Source organism: Chenopodium album, chromosome 9, assembly GCF_948465745.1.
Source record: "Chenopodium album chromosome 9, dcCheAlbu1.1, whole genome shotgun sequence".
Classification (NCBI taxonomy): Eukaryota; Viridiplantae; Streptophyta; class Magnoliopsida; order Caryophyllales; family Amaranthaceae; genus Chenopodium; species Chenopodium album.
The window spans coordinates 69,512,014-69,531,808 of NC_137842.1; the positions used below are offsets into that span (position 1 = coordinate 69,512,014).

At 34.3% G+C, this 19,795-nt stretch overlaps 3 protein-coding genes across 3 annotated transcripts; 1 reads left to right on the forward strand and 2 right to left on the reverse strand.

The window, feature by feature from the left end:
* Nucleotides 1-354: 354 nt before the first annotated feature.
* LOC145560374 (uncharacterized) lies at nucleotides 355-7,686 on the reverse strand. Its single transcript, XM_081621623.1, has 10 exons — nucleotides 7,529-7,686; nucleotides 7,144-7,369; nucleotides 6,031-6,156; nucleotides 5,785-5,937; nucleotides 3,523-3,649; nucleotides 3,378-3,419; nucleotides 2,279-2,476; nucleotides 2,155-2,200; nucleotides 1,241-1,318; nucleotides 355-721 (listed from the first exon to the last, which is right to left on the reverse strand). Exons 1-10 carry the CDS (start codon nucleotides 7,597-7,599, stop codon nucleotides 646-648), a joined length of 1,143 nt encoding a protein of 380 aa, XP_081477749.1. The 5' UTR covers nucleotides 7,600-7,686; the 3' UTR covers nucleotides 355-645.
* Nucleotides 7,687-9,008: 1,322 nt separating this feature from the next.
* Nucleotides 9,009-11,861, reverse strand: LOC145560375 (uncharacterized). Its single transcript, XM_081621624.1, has 3 exons — nucleotides 11,602-11,861; nucleotides 10,483-10,639; nucleotides 9,009-9,340 (listed from the first exon to the last, which is right to left on the reverse strand). The coding sequence occupies exons 1-3, from the start codon at nucleotides 11,779-11,781 to the stop codon at nucleotides 9,195-9,197; spliced, it is 483 nt and encodes a 160-aa protein (XP_081477750.1). The 5' UTR covers nucleotides 11,782-11,861; the 3' UTR covers nucleotides 9,009-9,194.
* A 1,966-nt stretch (nucleotides 11,862-13,827) lies between these two features.
* Nucleotides 13,828-18,279, forward strand: LOC145559039 (phosphoribosylformylglycinamidine cyclo-ligase, chloroplastic-like). The gene is made up of 9 exons (XM_081620441.1): nucleotides 13,828-13,986; nucleotides 14,078-14,464; nucleotides 16,058-16,152; nucleotides 16,226-16,327; nucleotides 16,463-16,522; nucleotides 16,950-17,122; nucleotides 17,249-17,351; nucleotides 17,471-17,629; nucleotides 17,778-18,279. Exons 2-9 carry the CDS (start codon nucleotides 14,104-14,106, stop codon nucleotides 17,946-17,948), a joined length of 1,224 nt encoding a protein of 407 aa, XP_081476567.1. The 5' UTR covers nucleotides 13,828-13,986; nucleotides 14,078-14,103; the 3' UTR covers nucleotides 17,949-18,279.
* The last annotated feature ends 1,516 nt before the right edge of the window (nucleotides 18,280-19,795 follow it).

Genomic DNA, 19,795 nt, shown 5'->3' on the forward strand with positions numbered 1-19,795 from the left:
ATTGCTATGGTAGTCAGAAACAAGAAATGATTCCAATCACCATGTTGGCATCCCAAGATAAGGTGTTGCAAATCCATCATACGGCTATCCAAATTTCTACGAGTACATCTTAATGAAATTACTTTGCCAAGGTTTTTCATGATTAGAAAATATGTGTGACTAACCTACATACATACTTTATGTTCTTTATACAGCCAAAGATGCACTTATGCCTTGCCTGCTCAAGACCATCAATCCTTTTCAGCATAAAATGTATTCACTTGTTGCAGAAACTAGAAGCTCTTGTTTGTCGACTAATAGTCCTTCAGAAACTGAATAAAGAGATGCTAGCTAATCTGGTGATGAAGTCCATAGTGCAGAGGAAAAGTGGTGCTTGAAAAAATTATTATCAGGGTTTAAGAGCAAAAATTTACATTTTGTAAAGAAATGCGCATTAATCTCCTACTCAACTCTATTTCACGTAAAATAAACCAGAAAACCTCATCAACATAACCAGCTTGTATCTTATGCTTTGGTTTAACTTCCTCGTATAAGACAGGTATTTAATTTGTACACGTACCTGTACAGCTACAATTAACTTCAAGCTGTGATGTGCTGCTTAACTACGGACTGTAGTTCCCAACCAACAAAGCAAAATTGAAGTCATTAGCTAGCATTTGATGGTGCTTCAGTCTCAGGTTGGATTTCATCATAAGTGCCAGTAGCCTCATTGTATTTGTACCTGTACAGAAGTTCAACGTGTCATATACACAGAAAAAACAGAGATATTTAAAACTATTCAGACGAGGGCTTGATTTCTAAGGGTGTTAACAGAGCACTTGTTATATAAAGATCACCAAAAGCAACAATATCAGAGCTTAAAATCCAAAAGAGATGGAGTTGGCTACAAAGACCAAAGTGTCATCTCCTTCAGTGCTGAGTAGCACATGTGAAAGCAATATTATGAACATCAAGCAAACTTATCACGAGCACTTCATATAAACAAATATTACTCATCTAACCATGCCAAAATTGCATTATGCTAGGGATGAAGTAATTATGAAATGACCACGCTCAGCTACAGAACATGTTTAAAAAGTTTACTATCATCTGGCACCTGCCCAAAGTTCTTTCTATAAAGACACTCTTTTCACTGATATCACAAATGAAATTACCCCCCTTCCTCACTAACAATAAATAAAGCAAACTCGAAGCAAAATCTAGCAAAATATATAAAAGTGAATAAGAAGTGCAGAATTACCATTGTCCTGATGATGCAGAGCAAAACAATCCAGTAGAGGGATCATAGTAGTATCCTAGGCTGCTACTGCAATAGTATCTGTGAATGGAAAACACTTCATCAGATGAAGAACTGAATAGATATAGCTAAGAATAACAGAGCAAGAATAAACTTAAGAAGATAAAGCATAACCAAGCAACCACCAAAGACCTAATCCATCATACAGAAACTAAGTACGTCTTACAGCATTGCAAGGCACTTTACCATGTGGCAGCTTAGCAATATAATCCAAGCTGTGTGATTTCCAGATAGCCATAGCATCCAAAACCACACAAAGACATGAAGCACATTATTATAAACTTCATGGAAACCATTTCTGAGCCTGAAATAATTTATCAGACTTCCAAAAGCTTCATTCTATTTCATACTTCAAAAGTTATTCATTATTCTTGTGCACACAAGTACACAAGAATAAATGATTTAGCTTTAAGCTTTAAAGCCATTTTCTAATTTCAATTTATAATATAACATACTTCTGAAGATCTTTTCAACATAGAGCTGCTAAGATTCATAGAAATATTAAGAATCTAGCACATACAAAAAATAAATTTATCAGACATCAAATACATCCTACATGTTTTTTTATCAAACAAAATTCACTTCATAAAACAACTCAAATTAAATCTCAAGACAAGTATACATCCTACATGTTTTTTTATCAAACAAAATTCACTGAGGATATGCACCAAAGATATACAAGTATACATGTGACAACAGCTGGGAAAATGTGATTGTGCATTGAGAGTTGTGTCAACAGAAAATACACTTCATAAAACAACTCAAATTAAATCTCAAGACAAGTTCAAACAGTAAAGACAGTAAAACAAGAAACACAAGTTCACAGGAAATGATATTGACAAGGTGTAAGAATGTACCCTGATGTTTCGTCGTACACATAATCACTTTGCCCAGCCCAAGAACCTAAAATAAATGAGAATGAATTATCTCACCAACAATGCTATTGTTTTCTTTTTAATATCATATAGGCATTAAACATACTTTCTGAATCCTGGTTTCCGTTTTCCACTGCCATCTGAGTACTTGTGTCCACGCTAGGCACAGAGGTGTCATTATTCTGCTCAGAATTTGCAGCCACGTCATCATCTTCATCAGCAAACATGTCAAGTGCATCATCCTCAGTTCCTCCAGTTCCTGACACAACATTATTTCTTGCTCGAGCAAGGGCCTCATATCCTTCTACAGGAAAACAAAAAAACGAAGAATGGTCAAATACTACACTCACGTAGTCACGTGGTCACATAGCTACAGTCTTGCTAATAGTACATAAAATATGAATCACATTGTACAAGCAACATTCATCATTGTAAATGGGTGTGCAGCACATGAATGTGATACCTTCTAAAGAGCCAAATAAAACTTCACACACACACACACACACACACACACACGGAGACATATTTTCCCTGTAAATGGGTGAGCAGCACATGGAATGTGATACCTTCTACAGACACACACACACACGGACCTTTTTTTAAGATACAAACACCTTTTTGGTTTTTTTAAGGTGACAATGACTTTTTTGTGCAACTTAGATTATTCGTATCTCAATTCGAAGGTATTAGATGTAGCTACTTAATGTTTTACATAGAATATAGGAATTTTTTAGATTCTATTCAAAAATACACTGTTGACGCACGCACACACACAAGTGACATAACCCAAGAGGAAAGATAAGCAATGCAAGTGGTTCCCTTTCACACTAAGAGCTCCCAAATTCTCCTTCACCACTAAAAAGAAAACAATGAGAAGGAAAAGCTAGACATATAGATGAATTACATACACTCACTACTAAAATTACAAAGGGAAAAGGAGAGCACAAAAGCAAACAGGAAAACATGAATTAACCATTTACCTTCATACAAGTTATACCATTAGAAAGATGTTCACACAAAGAGGATCTCAAATTTCACCATGAATAAAACAGCAATTTAAATATGGCATTTATACAACAGAAATCACATTAATTTAGTAATATTCAAGGGTTAAGCCAGATATTACATAAATTTTTTTAAAAAAAAATTATACACGATGAATGAATTTATTTCATTCACAGACTGTCAAAACTAATAATACAAACCTGCCTCGCGTACGAAAACCTCTCGCTCTTCATGATAAACATCTGCAATAATAAGATAAAACTACTTATAATTATTGCAAAATGAGAACACAGAACCGTTAATCAAAAGCTAACAATCAAAGATACGCGTAACAAAATACTCAACTGTAGTCCCCATTTTCCATCAGCCGCATGGCATCTTCAGTAAGTTGGTCAAAAACACGCTTCGTTTCTATGGACATCTTTACTCTCTTGTCAGTTGTACCTTTCAGTCTCTTCAGTGCTTGTAAAACCTGCAAGACACAAAGTTATCACATTTATCCACAACAATACATCAAGAAAAGCATCAATCTAAACACAAATTAAATAATATTGATATAAGATAGACAAGACAGGAACGTAAGCAGCAGTGTAATAGACTGATTTTCTGATTTTATAAATTGATTGAATAAGAAGAAAATCAAGAAATAAATAAAAATGAAAGCTTGAGTCTTACTAATGGCAAAAGGGTTACAAAATGATATGTTTATAGCTTTAAGCTATTACTCTCTTTGATAACTTTACGTTATCACTCTCTTAATAACTTTAGGTTACCATTCTCTTTCATTCCACAATACAAATCTCATGCCTTTCTATTGCTATGCTATTTCCCTTTTATTATAAAGCAAAACTACATAAATAACCTAAGTATTAATAATGTTTGTCCTTTACTGCTGAAGAGTAACAGAATTCAGTCCTATGTTGCCACACCCCTTAATGCTCCCTTAATTATTTTGTCTTCTTTTGCTAAAGTGTCTTTTCACTCTTTTGCCTAATTTTGGGTTCATTACAAACAGCAACAGCACTTATTGTGAAATAGAAGAGTCTTAAGAGCGGTCAAGACGCAAAAGCCTTAACCTTGACCGGTCCTGCTTCACATTACTAGTATACTACAAAAACAGAGCTATGACCGAAAAGAACAGGAATGTCAATGATGATAGGACAGACCAGGATAATAAAAGATGGCAAGATGGAGCAAGGAAGAAAAGAGCAAACCACAAACAAAAGCTGACAAAGGGATGAAAACCCACAGGATCAAGGAAACCTGAACTTATTCACCAGTATGATTTCTTTTTGTAAAGGTTGTTTTTTGTGAGTTGTAATGGGCAAAAGTGCAAAACCAGCAAGATAGCTTGCCCCAGATTTATTAATTTCTAATGCATTTTTAACAATCCTTTAATGTGCTTCCTTCGAATCTCCTTGATAGAAAATTAAACTATCTTTATCAGCAACCATAAAAACTTGGACCATCACATCTCACCTTCAAGCTTCAGGACTTTATCAGAGGTCAAACCTATCACATCACTCAGTTTTTGACTCTATCCTTCCTAGCATCTAGTAAAATCATAGGTACATGGAATCATCCTCAGCTCTACAATTATAAACTTATGTAATTTCTACCCAAAGTTCACAGACTGAATCACAAAGAGGGGCTAAGGTGATATCACATCAACAAAATTAAGTAATAACAAACTCATGCACTTAAGTCCCAGAAGTAAGAAAAAGGGAATTTGCCTCAGTCACCTGAATTTCATACACCATGCTTCTTTAAACTCTTTGATAAAGGCAAAAAAAATGCCAAACCACTAAACATTTTACATATTTGAAATGGACAAGAATACAAGATACATCTCTATCCTTCCAAAACACTTCCCAGGAGATAGTGTCTCAAGAAGCTTCAAGACTCAATAGATAATCCAATATGAGGTTCCTTGGCTGTTTAGCTCTTATATAAGGGTATTAACAACTAACATTTTCTGAAGTAAACCCTGTCCTGCAAACAACCTTCTGGACAAGGTAATAGCAGTACACATGAAAGGTAGCACTGAGTCACTGACCTATAAAGAAATTCCAAAATAAGAAAATTCCTCCGATGACATAGATGCATGCACAATGCATAGCAACAATCTTCAATTGGTCACCTAGCAACACCTTATCTCATCTAACCACCATAATTCCATATCCAGACACCCAACAGAACTTGAGAATCACTATATACCACTTTGATGTGTAGCATAAATGTTTCAAGCTTGCCAATACAAAGAAATTAATGCAAGTATGCAAGTTTAGGGCTAATTGAAAGAATGAATCCCTAGACTACTTGTCTCGAAATCCCTCAACAACACAGTATAGGATATTAAGAACTTTGTATGCACTACAAGACTCCCAAAATCGCATGGCTTTTGGAAAAAACCAATGAGATCAACGTATCCAACAGTGAAATATGACAATTTGCTGACACATGGAGACATAGAGCTTAGAACAAAATCAAAGAGGCTCCAATGAACCTTATGGTTGGAATGGCCAAACCAAGGACTGGCCACTCCGTTGAGTTTTTGAATAATTTACAGAAAAACAGATAAAAGAGAGAAGAGCAAGAATATGATACCGTTTCACCGGGCTCAAGAACATCAGCTATACGGCGCTTTATCTTTCCTATATCATCAGAAGTCATCTCCTGCTCTTCATCATCATTATTAGGAATAGTGGAAATTCTATTGGCGAGCTTTGGGTCTACTTCAAGGCTATCAAGCCATGCATCCTGCAAAACAAATAGGTGATCAGGAAAAGCCATATTACGCAAAGGTCAAGTTACAAAAATTTGAAAAAACTAATACTTAATATAATAGCATACCTTCTCTTCCTTTTCAGGTACATATTCCACAAAGTTCCCCGCTTCATCAAAGTAACCTTCTTCTCTTTCTTTTTCCAAATTAAAAGGCTCAAATTGGATACCGTCATCGACAAAAGATTCATTTTCCTGCCAAAAGCAAATCCCAACATAAGCAAACACCATCTTATTTTCAAAGAAATGTACAACAGTAGAGCAACTGTCATTAAAAAAAGAAAGCCTCCTCACAACAGTAACTTTCACATGATTTGAAACTCTATAGATGACAAGTGGAGAAGTTTTTTCAACAGAGAGGGCTTTGGAACATGGATAAACATTAATGCGGGAATACTAGGAAACACTAACAATTTACACGCAAAATAGGAATAAAGATAACCAGTCAATAAGGCTACAACCACCATTATAAAATTATAAGCCTATATCTCTCTGGTAAGTTTCGTCAAAGTGCCATGGAACAATAATCCACTTCCAGCCTTCCCAACCTTTTTCGCCAACAGCTGAAAGTCCACTGAAGAGCCATATTAGCCTTAGCTGAAACTCAAAAAACCTGGAAGGCTGGAACTCACATCTTTAGTACTACCTCTAGGCTCCAGCCCAAAAGAATAAGCGGCTTTTGACTATAGACATTCAAACTCGCTCAACTCAAATTGCCATAATTAAAAAACATGTCGAGTTTTACTACCATATGCAGATATAGTGATACAAATTATTCGTGAAATTTGACAATGCATAACACAAAAGTCACAATCTATATATAATGGCAAGAAACTCTAGCAGAAATCATTTTCCTTAAATTCATGGGAAATATAAGCTCATTGACAAAAAATAACTTTGTTCCTTCTCAAATTTTACTCAATAAAACCAACCAATATACCTTCACTCCCACCAAATTAATTCCAAAGTAGCCGTTTTTCAGAAATCATCCACAAAATTACTCAGTAACATACAGAATAAGCTAACAACTCAAAGCACCATACTAATTCAAAACTCACCCTAAAGAGCAAAAATGCAACACCAAATCAAAATCAACATATAAATCATATAATTAATTAAAGCATTACATAAATTTAATCAACGCCAAAAATTACAAATTTCGTAAAAGAACAATGAGAAAACCTGATATTGAACTTCAGCAGCAGAAATTTGAGCCACTTCAACCTCACCATCTTCAGTAAAAAGCTGAGTAGTCAAATGAACACGGCGTTTCGCCCGCTCTTTCGCAGCGACACGAGGGTCCGAAAGATCAACCGGTCCAGCTACTTCAGCCTCCGCTGGAGCCACCGGCTCAGGTGCTGCTTCTCCCTTTAGCTTCTTCTTCTTCGGAAATCTAACTCTCTTTTGACTGCACAAATTGACATTCATAATCAATACAGAAAAGAATCAGAAATTGGAAATGATGTTCGATAAATTAGGTTTTGTGTAGTAATTGAAAAAAGGGGGAAAACAACAAATTGATTGAAATAGAAGAGAGATAGAGAGATTTAGGAGAGAGAAAGGATACTTGTTGTTTTTGGAATCGTCATCTTCGTCAATGAAAGGGCGCTTGCGAGAGGATGATGAAGGTCCTTCCATGGCGATTTTTGTGCTGTTTTCGCAGTTGGCAGTCGAACTCTCTGCTTTCTCTCCCTAAAAACTAAAAAGGTTTTTCACTAAGGCGGTATTAATGCTTTAATTAATTGTTTATGAGAAAAGCAAGGAACAAAGTTGTAAATAAATGCTTATTTTTTAAAAAAAAAATGTGTAATTTTTGCATTATTCTTATTTATGAGAAAAGGAAATTGGAAAATGAACTAAAATGAAATTAAGCTGAATAGAACAGGCTGTTATTGTAGGAAATACTCCTAGTGTAGCTAGTTTTTGGCCTTGTTTGGCAAATGGTTGTTGGCGGTTGGCTGTTGGCTGGTTCACTTGGCTTGTTTGACCAGCTGGAATGTTTGGCTGTTTATAATGGCTTTTGAAATTGACTGTTTAAGTTGGCTGTTTACAAAAGTGTTTGGTAAATTAATTGGTGGTTGTTGGCTGTTTATTAGATAATTTGTGGGCCAACAAGCCAAAAGCCAACAAAAAAGCTACTCAAAGCAGCTTTTTCATTTTGGCTTAAAAGCCAGTTTTTTCGCTGACTAAAAAGCCAATTACCAAACACATTTTTTGGCTGTTTGACCACCTTAAAAAGCCAAAAGCTAACCAAAAAGCCATTAAAAAGCCAATTACCAAACATGGCCTTTGTCTTTGAGATTACAATTTTGCCTGTGGATAAACGAAATTCTTTTAAAAAGAAAAAATAATTGGGTTCCTCTTTTTAAACAAGCACTAGTTATTTTATTTTTATTTTTTTAATGTAAAAATGTCACTATTGAATTACACACCTCCTTATATTTGAGAACTAGGTTAGGTCCCGTGCAATAATGCACGGTTGTTAAAGTTCCAATATATATCATATTATTATAAAATAAACTCTTGCTATATAGTTTTTGTACAATTAAGGCAATTTACGTTTTAGCCAATTTATATTTACCTTATTAAAAATCTACATTAAATAAATTTTAACCAAAAAAAATAAAAAAATCAAATCTAAAAGATACATTAGGAGATGACACGTGTCATTGCTGGTGTGTCTTTTAGTATATATTATTGATGATTATTGATTATTGATTGATTGATTATTGATAAAGGGTCATCATTCTCATGATTTACCTCCCTAGAAACTTTTAACTATGATGCACTAGTACTAAGAACTTTTCAATAAATTTGTCACTACCAAGTAGTACTTGGTCTAGTGGTAATTGTATTTCATAACCATGAGGTTGTGGGATCAATTCCCATTATGAGCAAGTGGGCAACCATCTTGAGTTTGAGTCTCCCATAACCTTGAGGTTCTAATGTGTAAAACCTTACCACTAGATCAAGACTTGTTTGGTTTTTGTAAGATCCATTTATTGAAATACCAAACAACATGAAGATAGGTGGAAACTTTTTGGGAGTATACTTGAACATGCCATTTCATTTAAAACATTTGTTTGTACAAGTGGAAGAGAGCTACATACTTACATTCAAAAGGAGAAGGTGAAAAACTGAAAATCAGATGAACAGCCAAATGGTGTTTATTTTAGAAATTACAGTAAGTCAGTATTCAGTAACCTATCAACAAAAAGAAAAGGATGACAACTCTAGGAAGAACTGCGAGTGGATCGTTGAATCGGACTCTTCCCTCCAAGAGTCTGAATTATAGCTTCCAAAAGTTTAATATCATTGTCCCTCTTGGTGATCTCCTCCTGTTTCGCACGCAGCTCTTGCATATGCAGTTCAAATACCTCTGCATTTAAAAGATAAGCTTGTCAGAATAAAATCTAAAAAACCACGAGCATAGCTACACAAATGTATTACATGATAAAGTATAAAGAGGACATCAATGATCTAACATCAACTTTTGTTAGCTTTCAGCAAAAGTTTAACTGGGGAACCACCCATGAAAATGTGAAGAAATTAACAGAATAGAACCACATTAGAAACTGATATAAACACAAAACATTGAATAATTAGCTCATATCAACCAGTTACGGACAAAGATCTACAAACAGATCAGATCCACAGGCCCTACTAAGTGTGGACATGGATGAAAAAACTAAGAAGGGTAGGAAATACAACTTATTTTAAGTGGCCAAATAGCCAAGAATTACAGTGGCACTATCCCATCACATTTGCTTCAGAGATGCAAGGCAAAGTAGCCCACTGTATCAGGAGCAACTTTTGTCAAATAATAGCTTATAATTTGGTTCTTGAAAAAAACCACATTTTACATTTCTAACATACTACATTAAGTACAGTCAGAAGACAACAGTGCACTTGGGAAGGAGCATTGAGGAGAATGAATATAAAGCAGCTAGGAAGACTAAGAGACATAAAATGGAGGAGTGTGTATCATAATAGGAGAGTGATAGATGTCTATAAGAAAAGAGATCCAACAGCGCTACCCCTATGGAATGTAGCCAGATGAGAAGAAATCTGTCCAACACTCCAACAACTCGAGTAAGTCTTGAAGCTTGTTTAGGCAGGGAGTGTTAAACAAAATAGCCCTTCCTGTACCCTCTCTTGCTTGTTTGACACACACAGTTAAAATATGCCTTATTAAATATAAGACTATTGAAATGCAATAGCAAATTATCACAACTTACCCTGGCAATTTCAGTAAGTTATTTAGGTTTTAACAGAAAACAATGAATATGATGGGTACCAATGGACAATAAAGTGATGTAAAGGAGCTAGTTTCCGGAAAAAAGAGAAAAAAAAAAAAATACAAACAGTTTTGAAAAGCCTTATATTAATAAGTGGTTTATGATAGAAAGAATCTAAGAATCTCTTTTGAGCCCTCGGTTGTGATTAAATAATGGACATTCATATATTTCACTTAACCATAACTTTAAGCATAAACACATAAAATTGAAGCCAAATTCATACTTGATGTGTTCTCAAGCTCTTTTGTGATTTCCTGTGTGCGTAATTCAGCTGCCTTTTGAGAAGCCTCGGCTTGTCTTTTCTCTGAACGAGCATGTGCTGCAGCTGTAATAGAAGCATCAAGTTCTCGCTCTAAAGTCTCCACTCTTTGCTCAAGCACCTGGACAGAGCAGCAACCCAAACTGTCAACAATGTATAGCTCCTCTTTGAAAATAATAATAAGCCATTAAAACTCAATCAACAAATGTGCAATACTGAGTAATGTATTTCAGAACTACAGCACAATGCAATCACATTCTCAGCTGCCTCAGCTTGTCTACATGCCTACATCTTTATGTAAGAGATTTTATAATACTCGGAATAAACTACCCTCTAGTCTCAAACTCTCAATAGAATCTTGCCATTGCCACAAAGCTCAACCTCCCATCGAGTGAACTTGCTACCAAATTTTAGCAGCTTATTCCCAAGCTAAGAACAATAGATGAAGTACTACCTCCGTTAACTTTTATTTGCAACTTTGGAATATTAACTTGGTAGTATTATATATGCAACCCGTCAAAAAAAGAGAAACTTGCTTGTAAAGTGTCACGTTTCCAAACACTAGATGTCTTGATCCAACATTAAACTGTTCTACCAAGTTCAAGCAGCACAAACAATGAAACAATTATCATGAAAAGATCGCAATATCGTATTCGTCTAGAAGAAAAACAAAAATTACGTTTTCATTATGGTCAATAAAAAATTCATAATTAGCCAAAAAAAACACCAACCCAACTCATCAAATTGGTCAGATTAGCCAAAAAAAATACAAACCAAGTTCATCAAATTAGCCTAATTACCTACATTTCTATCTCTTAAATATCCCAAAAATCCTCAACATTCCTATTGATCTATACATCCAAAAATTACTCCAACCCCAGTTCATCAAATTGGAATAAAAAACGATTCACAAAAACCCTAATTCCAAATTCTTCTCCAGAATTCATCAAATTCCAGTTCAAACCCACCAAAATTAAAGGCATAATAATACAAAATACACATATAAATGGCAATACAAAATCATAATTCAATCCCAGAAATTAATAAAGAAAACTTAAAACAATGTAGGAGAGAGAAAAAGACCTTGATGGTGCGAGACTGTTGGGAAGCAAGCGAAGCTTTATTGAAGGTATCTTCATCAACAAATACTGCTTTTTTCAGAAGAAGCTTCTGAAGAGACTCGAGATTTCCAGAAGTTTCCTTGAGATTTGCGATCGCAGAGTCCCATCTCTCGTTTGCTCTCCCTTTTTCTCTCTCCTCCATTTCTCTTCTGCTCTTCCCTCTGCTTTCTTTGTCTTTCTTTTGAAGAAGAAAACTCAGATGATATGCTACCTAACAGTCTAGTCAATCTCCCCTTTGACTTTTTTTTTTTTCCTTTTAAACCACTAATTATGAGCAAACCCAAACAAAATACAAGTATAGTAAGGGTCTGTTCTCATTGACTGAACTCAGCTGAGCTGAACTGAATATTTTATAAGAGAAGGAAATTAGGACATGAAATTAACTGAATTGAACTGAGTTGAGCTGAACTGAACTAAACTAAACTAAATTGAAAATAAACGTATGGGAACAGGCCCTAACATTATATCGGTTTTATATGTGAACAGTATTGGGAAAATCACACTTATTGAGAGATTTCTCCCTCTGTACTTTCAGATTCTCTTTCAATATGTGAACAGTATTGAGTTAAGAGATTAAGGCCCTGCTCTCATCATATTATTTTCACTTCAGTTCAGTTCAGCTCTAATAAATTCAGTCGAGCTCAGCTTCTAATTTCCTTTTCTTATAAAATATTCAGTTTAGTTCACTTAATGAGAACAGGTCCTAAATTACAATTTTTTCACTTGATCTAAATTTGAAGTTTATTGCTAATTACTGCTCAAAATTGTTTACCAAAGTTAAAGTACGTAGCATATTTAATCATCAATGCTAATAGCACATGTTTTATTGATTGTTGGTGATGTTTAAGTTTTGAGAGTTAGCACAATGTCTATCTAGCACAAACAATGAAGCAAACTCATATTTGCAATATATGTAACGGGTATCAACCTAAGAAAATAACATTCTTTCATTAATCCCTAATGGGTTTAAAAAAAAAAAAAAAAAAATCATTAATTGACATTGAAGATAATAATTGTAATTGTTGTATGCACACTTGGATGTACGCAATATGCTTGTTGAGTTTATGATATTAATACTCGTATTCTAGTTGTTCAATGATAAACACACGTATTGTTAAGTGCGTTCCTCAATTCATATATTATATTCTCCAATATTAGAACAACAATTATGTCGAAAAGGAATATATCTCTCTTTGAAAAGGAAGGTGAACAATGATTACAATCTCAACCAACAATGAGAGTAAACCAAAAGAACATATAGTTCGCTAACAAAATAAAAACATCATGCATATATTCATGCTAGATTATACTCATGAAAATTTAAAGGTAAGTTTTACAACGAATGAAAAGAAAGACTACGATCAACCATTTAAAAAGAGAGTTATAAGTAACCAATCAAAGATATCATGGGAGATGAAATGCTTATAGTGAAAGATGAGGGTATTCATTGGGTATTTGGGTACACACATGTGAGGGGAGTTACACAAACATCCCATGGCAATCCAAAATTGCTACTAGTAAAACTTTTGTTCACACGTCACATTCTAACAAAAAAGATGTAAAAGTCAATAAATTTTACGTAGTAATTGATTAAAGTTTTAAAGGTGATGTCTAAGATATGAGATTGAATCCTGTTTATTTTACCTACCTTTTTTATGACTCTTTCTAATAACTAAATGAATACATGAAATTATTATCGATGGTAATATTAAATCATTATTAATTTGCATTACTTTCACTTATTCCAACTTTAATAAGTTAAGATAAATTTAATTTTAGAAAATTAAGTTATGCTAAAGGTTAACCAGGTTATAATAAGATAAGTGAATTTCCTAAAAAAAAAAAAAAAAAAGAGATAAGTGAAAATGAATAAAACAAACACATTGTTCATATAAAATAAATGATGCTAATGAAAATTTAAAGGGGTTTTGACTTTTAAAACACACAAAAAAAAAAAAAAAAAAAAAGCTCAATTTGTTTTTTTTAACACTAATTAAAAAAATAAAGAACTTATTATACCACCACCAAAAAATAATATGAGTACTCTATAGTCTATAAATAAATGAATTCCGTCTAGGAATTCGTTAATGGACAAATTAGTGTGTTAGTCCCGAACTTTTTTTTTTTTTTTTTTTTTTTTATTTTTATTTTATTTTTACAATAAAAATAAATAAATCCATAAGGGCCATAACCTAATTTCTGCAAACATAAGAGTACTGTTTAAACTAGTTCTCTCAGACTCTCAGTTACTCTCCTAGTCTCCTTCTTCAGTCTACCACCCTTTTTATAAGAAAGAGGGAAAAGCATTTCACTTACAAAACTTGGTTGCTTCAATTTCAAGCACAAGGTATATCTTTCAATCTTTCTTTAACTTAATTTCAATTCAAAATTTGATCTTGTTTATCTTTTATTTGATTGAATTCGTTTAATTTTCATAGTTGAAGATTAATTCAAACAGACAACCATGGCCGCCAACTTAGGTGTTAACGTTGAGTCGCTTCAAAGTTCAATTGTTTATAGTTCAACCAGAAAATTTTCTGGGGTTTCCAATACTAAAAACCCAAACTTTTGTTACAAAACAAAACCCACCTCATTTTTAACCCCCAATAAGTTGTCTTCATCATCTTTGGTTCTCAAAGGGGTGGAATCGAAGAGGGTTATTGAAAAAAATTGCCGGGAGTTTTCGGTTTCGAGTGGCGGAAATGAGGCTGGTGGGTTAACTTACAAGGATGCTGGGGTTGATATTGATGCTGGGTCTGAGCTTGTTAAGAGAATTGCTAAAATGGCTCCTGGGATTGGTGGCTTTGGAGGATTATATCCTCTAGGTATATATATCTTATCCTTGTTCTTTTTGACTTTCGAGTGTTTGTAATCTTGCTAATTGCTTGGAATTAGTAGTACCTTTTTATTGCTCACTTAGTTAGGAATTAATCGTCACATTGATAGTGTAATTTGGATTAGTAGTGTGACAATTAGATATGGGTCAAGGTGGTTTATTTTAAGATAGTTGCAAAGCTATGTGAGATGGTTGGCTGATTGTATTTTTGTTGAAGCTTTGCACTAGGAAAATCTTTAATTGAATGAGATTTCATTGTTGTAATTGGTGGAAATGCCAAATTGATAGTTAGTTGTTAACTTTAGGGTATTACTTTTTCATTTTGATGCATTTAGCTTCCTTGAGGAAGTTGTATGTTTGGTGTCTTGCATTTAAATTAGGCCGTGTGAAGAATTGGGAGAAAATTTATGTCTTCAATTTGATATTTTTTTCCTGTTCATGTTGCATGCAGAGCTAAGTTGATAAATGTTTCATTCCCAGGCAATAGTTTTATATATGATGATCACTCCACTAGCTTCGTCGTGGCTGATCACTCCACTAGCTTCGTCGTGGCTGGGTTGGGGGGGGGGAGGTGGCTAGTGTTGGATTTGTGATTGAGGGGTTGCACAGGTTCAAAATTTGAGTATTTGTTGATCACTCCTTAATTAAGAAGCACGAAATTATTTGGCATGTATATATTTTTTCAATATCCAATCTTGTTTCTTATAGCAATTTGCTTAGATAACTGAAGTTCTGAAAAGTAAACCCAGCCACATTTGACTTCAGTACTTCATTGGTTAACAACCAGTTGTCGCGTTTTATCTGCTACAGATTATTTGAACATCCAAGGCTTTTGTATGTAGTACGGAGTACATACTTAGCTACTTCAGCTGTGTGGTTCTTGTAATGTCTGAGTTTAAAGAAAATCATCGTGCATTTATTCTGTGTGAATAATTGAAAGTCAGATGTTGGAGTGGTTTGGCCTTGTCTATAATTGATTGGCTCTTATGAAGGGAGAGTAGAAGACCATACCGTGCTCCCAAAAACCAAAAAAAATAAAATAAAAAATTGTATCAGGAATTTTAATTTAGTTGTGTGAATAATAGTTTGATTGGAGTATATGTTTTTTGGCTATTAACTTGATCTTGCCCTGCCCCTTCTCTAACAGAAGATCTGTTGCTACGGTGTTAAGGAACCCAGATGAATAGTTTAGATGTGAATTTAATGGAAAATATAACTGTCTAACTGGATTCCCGAAATTCTCTATTCTTTGAATCTTGGATTGTAATACTGAATTGATATGCCCAGTCTTCTTGTTTAACATGACTAGTAGAGGGTCATTGCATATGAACTTAGAGTTAATTTGTAACAACCTCTTTGCTTTTGTAGCAATGAGGTTGCACACATCCCCCCTCTACTGCCTAAGCTGGGAATCTTTATAAAGGATTGTGTGTAATAATGTTGTGTATCAGGATAGAAAAATGTGTTGAAAAAAGACTTTTATATAAAAATAAATAAAAATAAATCTACAATGTGTATTTTCTTCTTGTGTAACTGGTTTTTAGCTGTGTTAAATCTCTTTAACACTTTGATACTTGTGCAGGGGATTCTTATCTTGTTGCTGGTACAGATGGTGTTGGCACCAAATTAAAGCTTGCATTTGAAACTGGAATACACGAAACTATAGGAATTGATTTGGTAACAATTAATTTTGATCTTTGGTCATGCATTTTGATGTCTGCAATTGGCTTCTTACTCACTATATCTTCAGGTTGCCATGAGTGTTAATGACATTGTTACTTCTGGAGCAAAACCCTTGTTTTTCCTAGATTATTTCGCCACAAGTCGTCTTGATGTTGACCTTGCTGAGAGGGTACTTTACTGTCGAGCTTTTTATTTTTTCTTTCTCTTATTGTGTACTCGTATTATCTTATCTGTAGAAAGAATAGTTCCAAATCTTAGTTCCTGAAAATTACTTGAACACAACATAAATAAAGTCTTATTTCAGGTTATCAAAGGAATCGTTGATGGTTGCCAGCAATCTGATTGTGCTCTTTTGGGTGGAGAGGTAATTCAAAGGCTCTGCATGTATTAACTATAGCCATGTTTCTTTCCTCCCCCCCCCCCCCCCCGAAGTACTTTTTATTTAAAGATTGTTAATGCGCTTAATTGACATGCTTTGATGTATGTAAATTTCTTTTGAAATGGGGTGGTTGAGTACTCGAGTGTGAGTTAATTTTCAAAAAAAGTTGTTTTAAAATAGTAAAAGCTTGAGCTGTGCAGGATTGGGTTAGTCATTATAGTAGATCTTAGTGCTGAAGCCAGTTTCATATTTGGTGTCAGAATTTAGGATTCCGCTACAAATATTTTCAATTCTTGTAATCTTCTTTTATGATTCATGGATGAACCTGAGTTTTTCCATTTTTGTTTATTAGATTGGAGATTTGGAGTAGCACAATTAACATTTGGTTGACATAGCAAATTTTGTGTTTAAGACTGCAGAGATGCCTGGCTTTTATGCAGATGGTGAGTACGATCTTAGTGGATTTGCTGTGGGCATTGTGAAGAAAGAATCAGTTATTAATGGGAAAAATATTGAGGCTGGAGATGTACTCATCGGTCTTCCATCCAGTGGAGTTCATTCCAATGGCTTTTCTCTCGTTAGAAGGTCAGCACTTGTTTTTGTGGCTCTAGTTTTGTGTGATTGACTCAACAGTGGGCCAGACTTGAGATACAATTGCGTTTAAGATGTAAACAATTGATTAGCATGTTGACGTATATGTGCGTGTTATAGGGTATTGGCACAAAGTGGCTGCTCTTTGACAGACAAAATTCCTGGTGAAGCTACTACTCTGGGTGAAGCCTTGATGGCCCCAACTGTCATATATGTTAAGCAGGTGATATATTCTCCTCCTGTTAAACATGTTACTACATTATTAGAGGGGCACAAAGCAGGTGATGGCCCCAACTGACCAACTGTCACTTATGGTTATTCATATGTTTTTTTGGTGTGAAGGTGCTTGATGTGATCGCCAAGGGAGGAGTAAAAGGGATAGCACACATAACTGGTGGTGGGTTCACCGATAACATACCTAGAGTTTTTCCCAAGGGTCTAGGTGCTGTCATTGATAAAGATTCTTGGCCTGTTCTTCCCGTGTTTAAATGGCTCCAAGAGGTAAAAAGAAACCGTCTTTAATGGATTTGATTGTTCACAATGATTTCATAGGTTATTTCATTGAACTTGGTTGACAAGCTCCGATTATAGTACTACGCAGAAAATTAAGTATATTGCATTCTCTAATTTTACATACTCGTGCTGGTAGGTGGGGAGAATAGATGACAGTGAGATGATGCGGACTTTCAATATGGGTATTGGAATGGTGCTTGTGGTAAGTCCCGATGCAGCCCTCAAAATTCTTGGCGATGCAAATGGAGCTACTCCAATGTATCGCATTGGTGAGGTAAAGACAGGCGAAGGGGTTAGCTATCGATGAGATGCTTCTCAAACTAGATCGTTACTTATGCGAAATGACCCTAAAGACTTGTGTCTTGCTACCCCCTTCCCCTCCCTTATATTCTCAACAAGCCTCATCTCTTGAGCCCTCTCCATCTTTCCATATAACTTCTGTCAGCACATAATCTGCCAGAATATGGTCTGATGCAGAGTAGGATAATTTATGTGCAATGATTAATGTAATGATTGCACATTAATAGCCATTTTAACTTGTCGGGCAGCTACAATTTTGATTGATGTAATGATTACTAGTTTCATTAAAATTAAAAAAAGAAAAAAATTGTGACACCTCATTTTCTAATTGTTTTTGATGAAGTTTGCTCTATTAGACTATTATTACTTTTCATTTCTTTCAATCTATGTTTATTTTTTAAAAATGATTTTTTCATCTTATTATAGGTAGTCAATTATAATAAGTATATACTATATTATTGTAACTAGCGTATTGTGTGTCTATTTTGTGCTTGTATCCTTTCTAATACCCACTTTTTAAGTTTTTAGTACTTGTAACATGTTGAGTGATCTAGGTGAACCGTGAACCCCTCTTTTTTAAGAAGTGACATGTGGCGTGTGTTATTACTTTTAATATTATGAACGTATATAGTAACAAGTTAGAGTAAGTCCGTTGTATCCAAAAATAGTAACAAGTTATTGTAAGTCCGTTGTATCTAAAAATCTGCCGAAAATAGAGGGATCTGTTATTTCGAAGACCCTTTTCGGTTTTAAACTGCTCAATCACATTACAGTGATTACGCTGATGCAGATTATAATTGGAAACCATAACTTGACAAGCAGCTTCAAATCAATAAGTGGCTTTCCTTTTCTACCCAAAAAAAAAAAAAAAAAAAAAAAAAAAAAAGCTTCAAATCATAATGACAAAGAAAAGCATGAATCATAGACAGCTCAATCATAGGAAAGCACATGCAAATTATGCAAACTATATTACGGATAAGCTTTCAACTGTAATACTATGAAGATCTTGCACCGTTACAAAGTATAAATGCAACTGAAAATTATCTGTAAGACATGTCATTACTCACTACTGTAGTTCTGTCAACAGAATTGTAAATAAGGAGAGAGAAATTAGACAGCCTGCTTTACTTTACTACTCCTAGTTTAGATTAGAATAAATGAGGTTTTAGTAGTGATGTGCAAGATAAGTGTACTCTTTTATATGGCGGCTGTTTTCAATCTAACATGTTGTCACTTATCTTTAAAGACTCTGCTGTCCAAAGTTCGCCTACTCTATATTTCTACAGTGCTCGGTGTTAGTGGTCGAGCATACTATTTTAGAATGTTCGGAAAAAAAAATTGTTATTCTTTACTCCTTCCGTTTTTAAATACTTGCTCCATTTCTCTTGGACACGCATGTCGATGCTAATCTTTGATCACTAATATCTTTAATTATCAATAAGTATAAATTCTAACAATTGAAAATTAATAATCTATTTATTGATATGATTTCAACAAATACCCACAAGACTATATTTTTTCTTAAGTATAAATCACAAACATTAGTTAAAGTAGGACAAATAAATAGTATAAAAAATAGAATTGGAGCAAGTATTTAAAAACGGAGGGAGTATAAGATATGAAGTGGATATGATTTTTTTTTTTTTTTTTTCAAATTGGTGGATGTATTGAAATTTGTAACAAATCCTAACAATTAGTTTTGAGAGAATGAATGAAATCTCATACTTGTATTTGTTAACTTGTACCATGTGGATGATGTGATTGTTATATGTATGTATAACAGCTATGCTGCGATTGTGTGCAAGTTACAATATGATGAAGTCTTAATGTCATTTTAATGGAAGGTTATTCAAT

What these genes read in the sequence shown, in the direction of transcription:
- LOC145560374 (XM_081621623.1), bottom strand. Translation starts at nt 7,599, where the DNA reads ATGGAAGGACCTTCATCATCCTCTCGCAAGCGCCCTTTCATTGACGAA. An exon ending in TTCTTGAGCCCGGTGAAACG is followed by an intron (nt 3,650 to 5,784) that starts GTATCATATTCT and finishes TGTGTCTTGCAG; the next exon opens with GTTTTACAAGCACTGAAGAG. An exon ending in GATGGAAAATGGGGACTACA is followed by an intron (nt 3,420 to 3,522) that starts GTTGAGTATTTT and finishes TTATTATTGCAG; the next exon opens with ATGTTTATCATGAAGAGCGA.
- LOC145560375 (XM_081621624.1), bottom strand. Translation starts at nt 11,781, where the DNA reads ATGGAGGAGAGAGAAAAAGGGAGAGCAAACGAGAGATGGGACTCTGCG. An exon ending in AACAGTCTCGCACCATCAAG is followed by an intron (nt 10,640 to 11,601) that starts GTCTTTTTCTCT and finishes TGCTCTGTCCAG; the next exon opens with GTGCTTGAGCAAAGAGTGGA. An exon ending in AGAGCTTGAGAACACATCAA is followed by an intron (nt 9,341 to 10,482) that starts GTATGAATTTGG and finishes TTTTAAATGCAG; the next exon opens with AGGTATTTGAACTGCATATG.
- LOC145559039 (XM_081620441.1), top strand. Translation starts at nt 14,104, where the DNA reads ATGGCCGCCAACTTAGGTGTTAACGTTGAGTCGCTTCAAAGTTCAATT. An exon ending in GTGCTCTTTTGGGTGGAGAG is followed by an intron (nt 16,523 to 16,949) that starts GTAATTCAAAGG and finishes TTTGTGTTTAAG; the next exon opens with ACTGCAGAGATGCCTGGCTT. An exon ending in GGCTTTTCTCTCGTTAGAAG is followed by an intron (nt 17,123 to 17,248) that starts GTCAGCACTTGT and finishes TGCGTGTTATAG; the next exon opens with GGTATTGGCACAAAGTGGCT.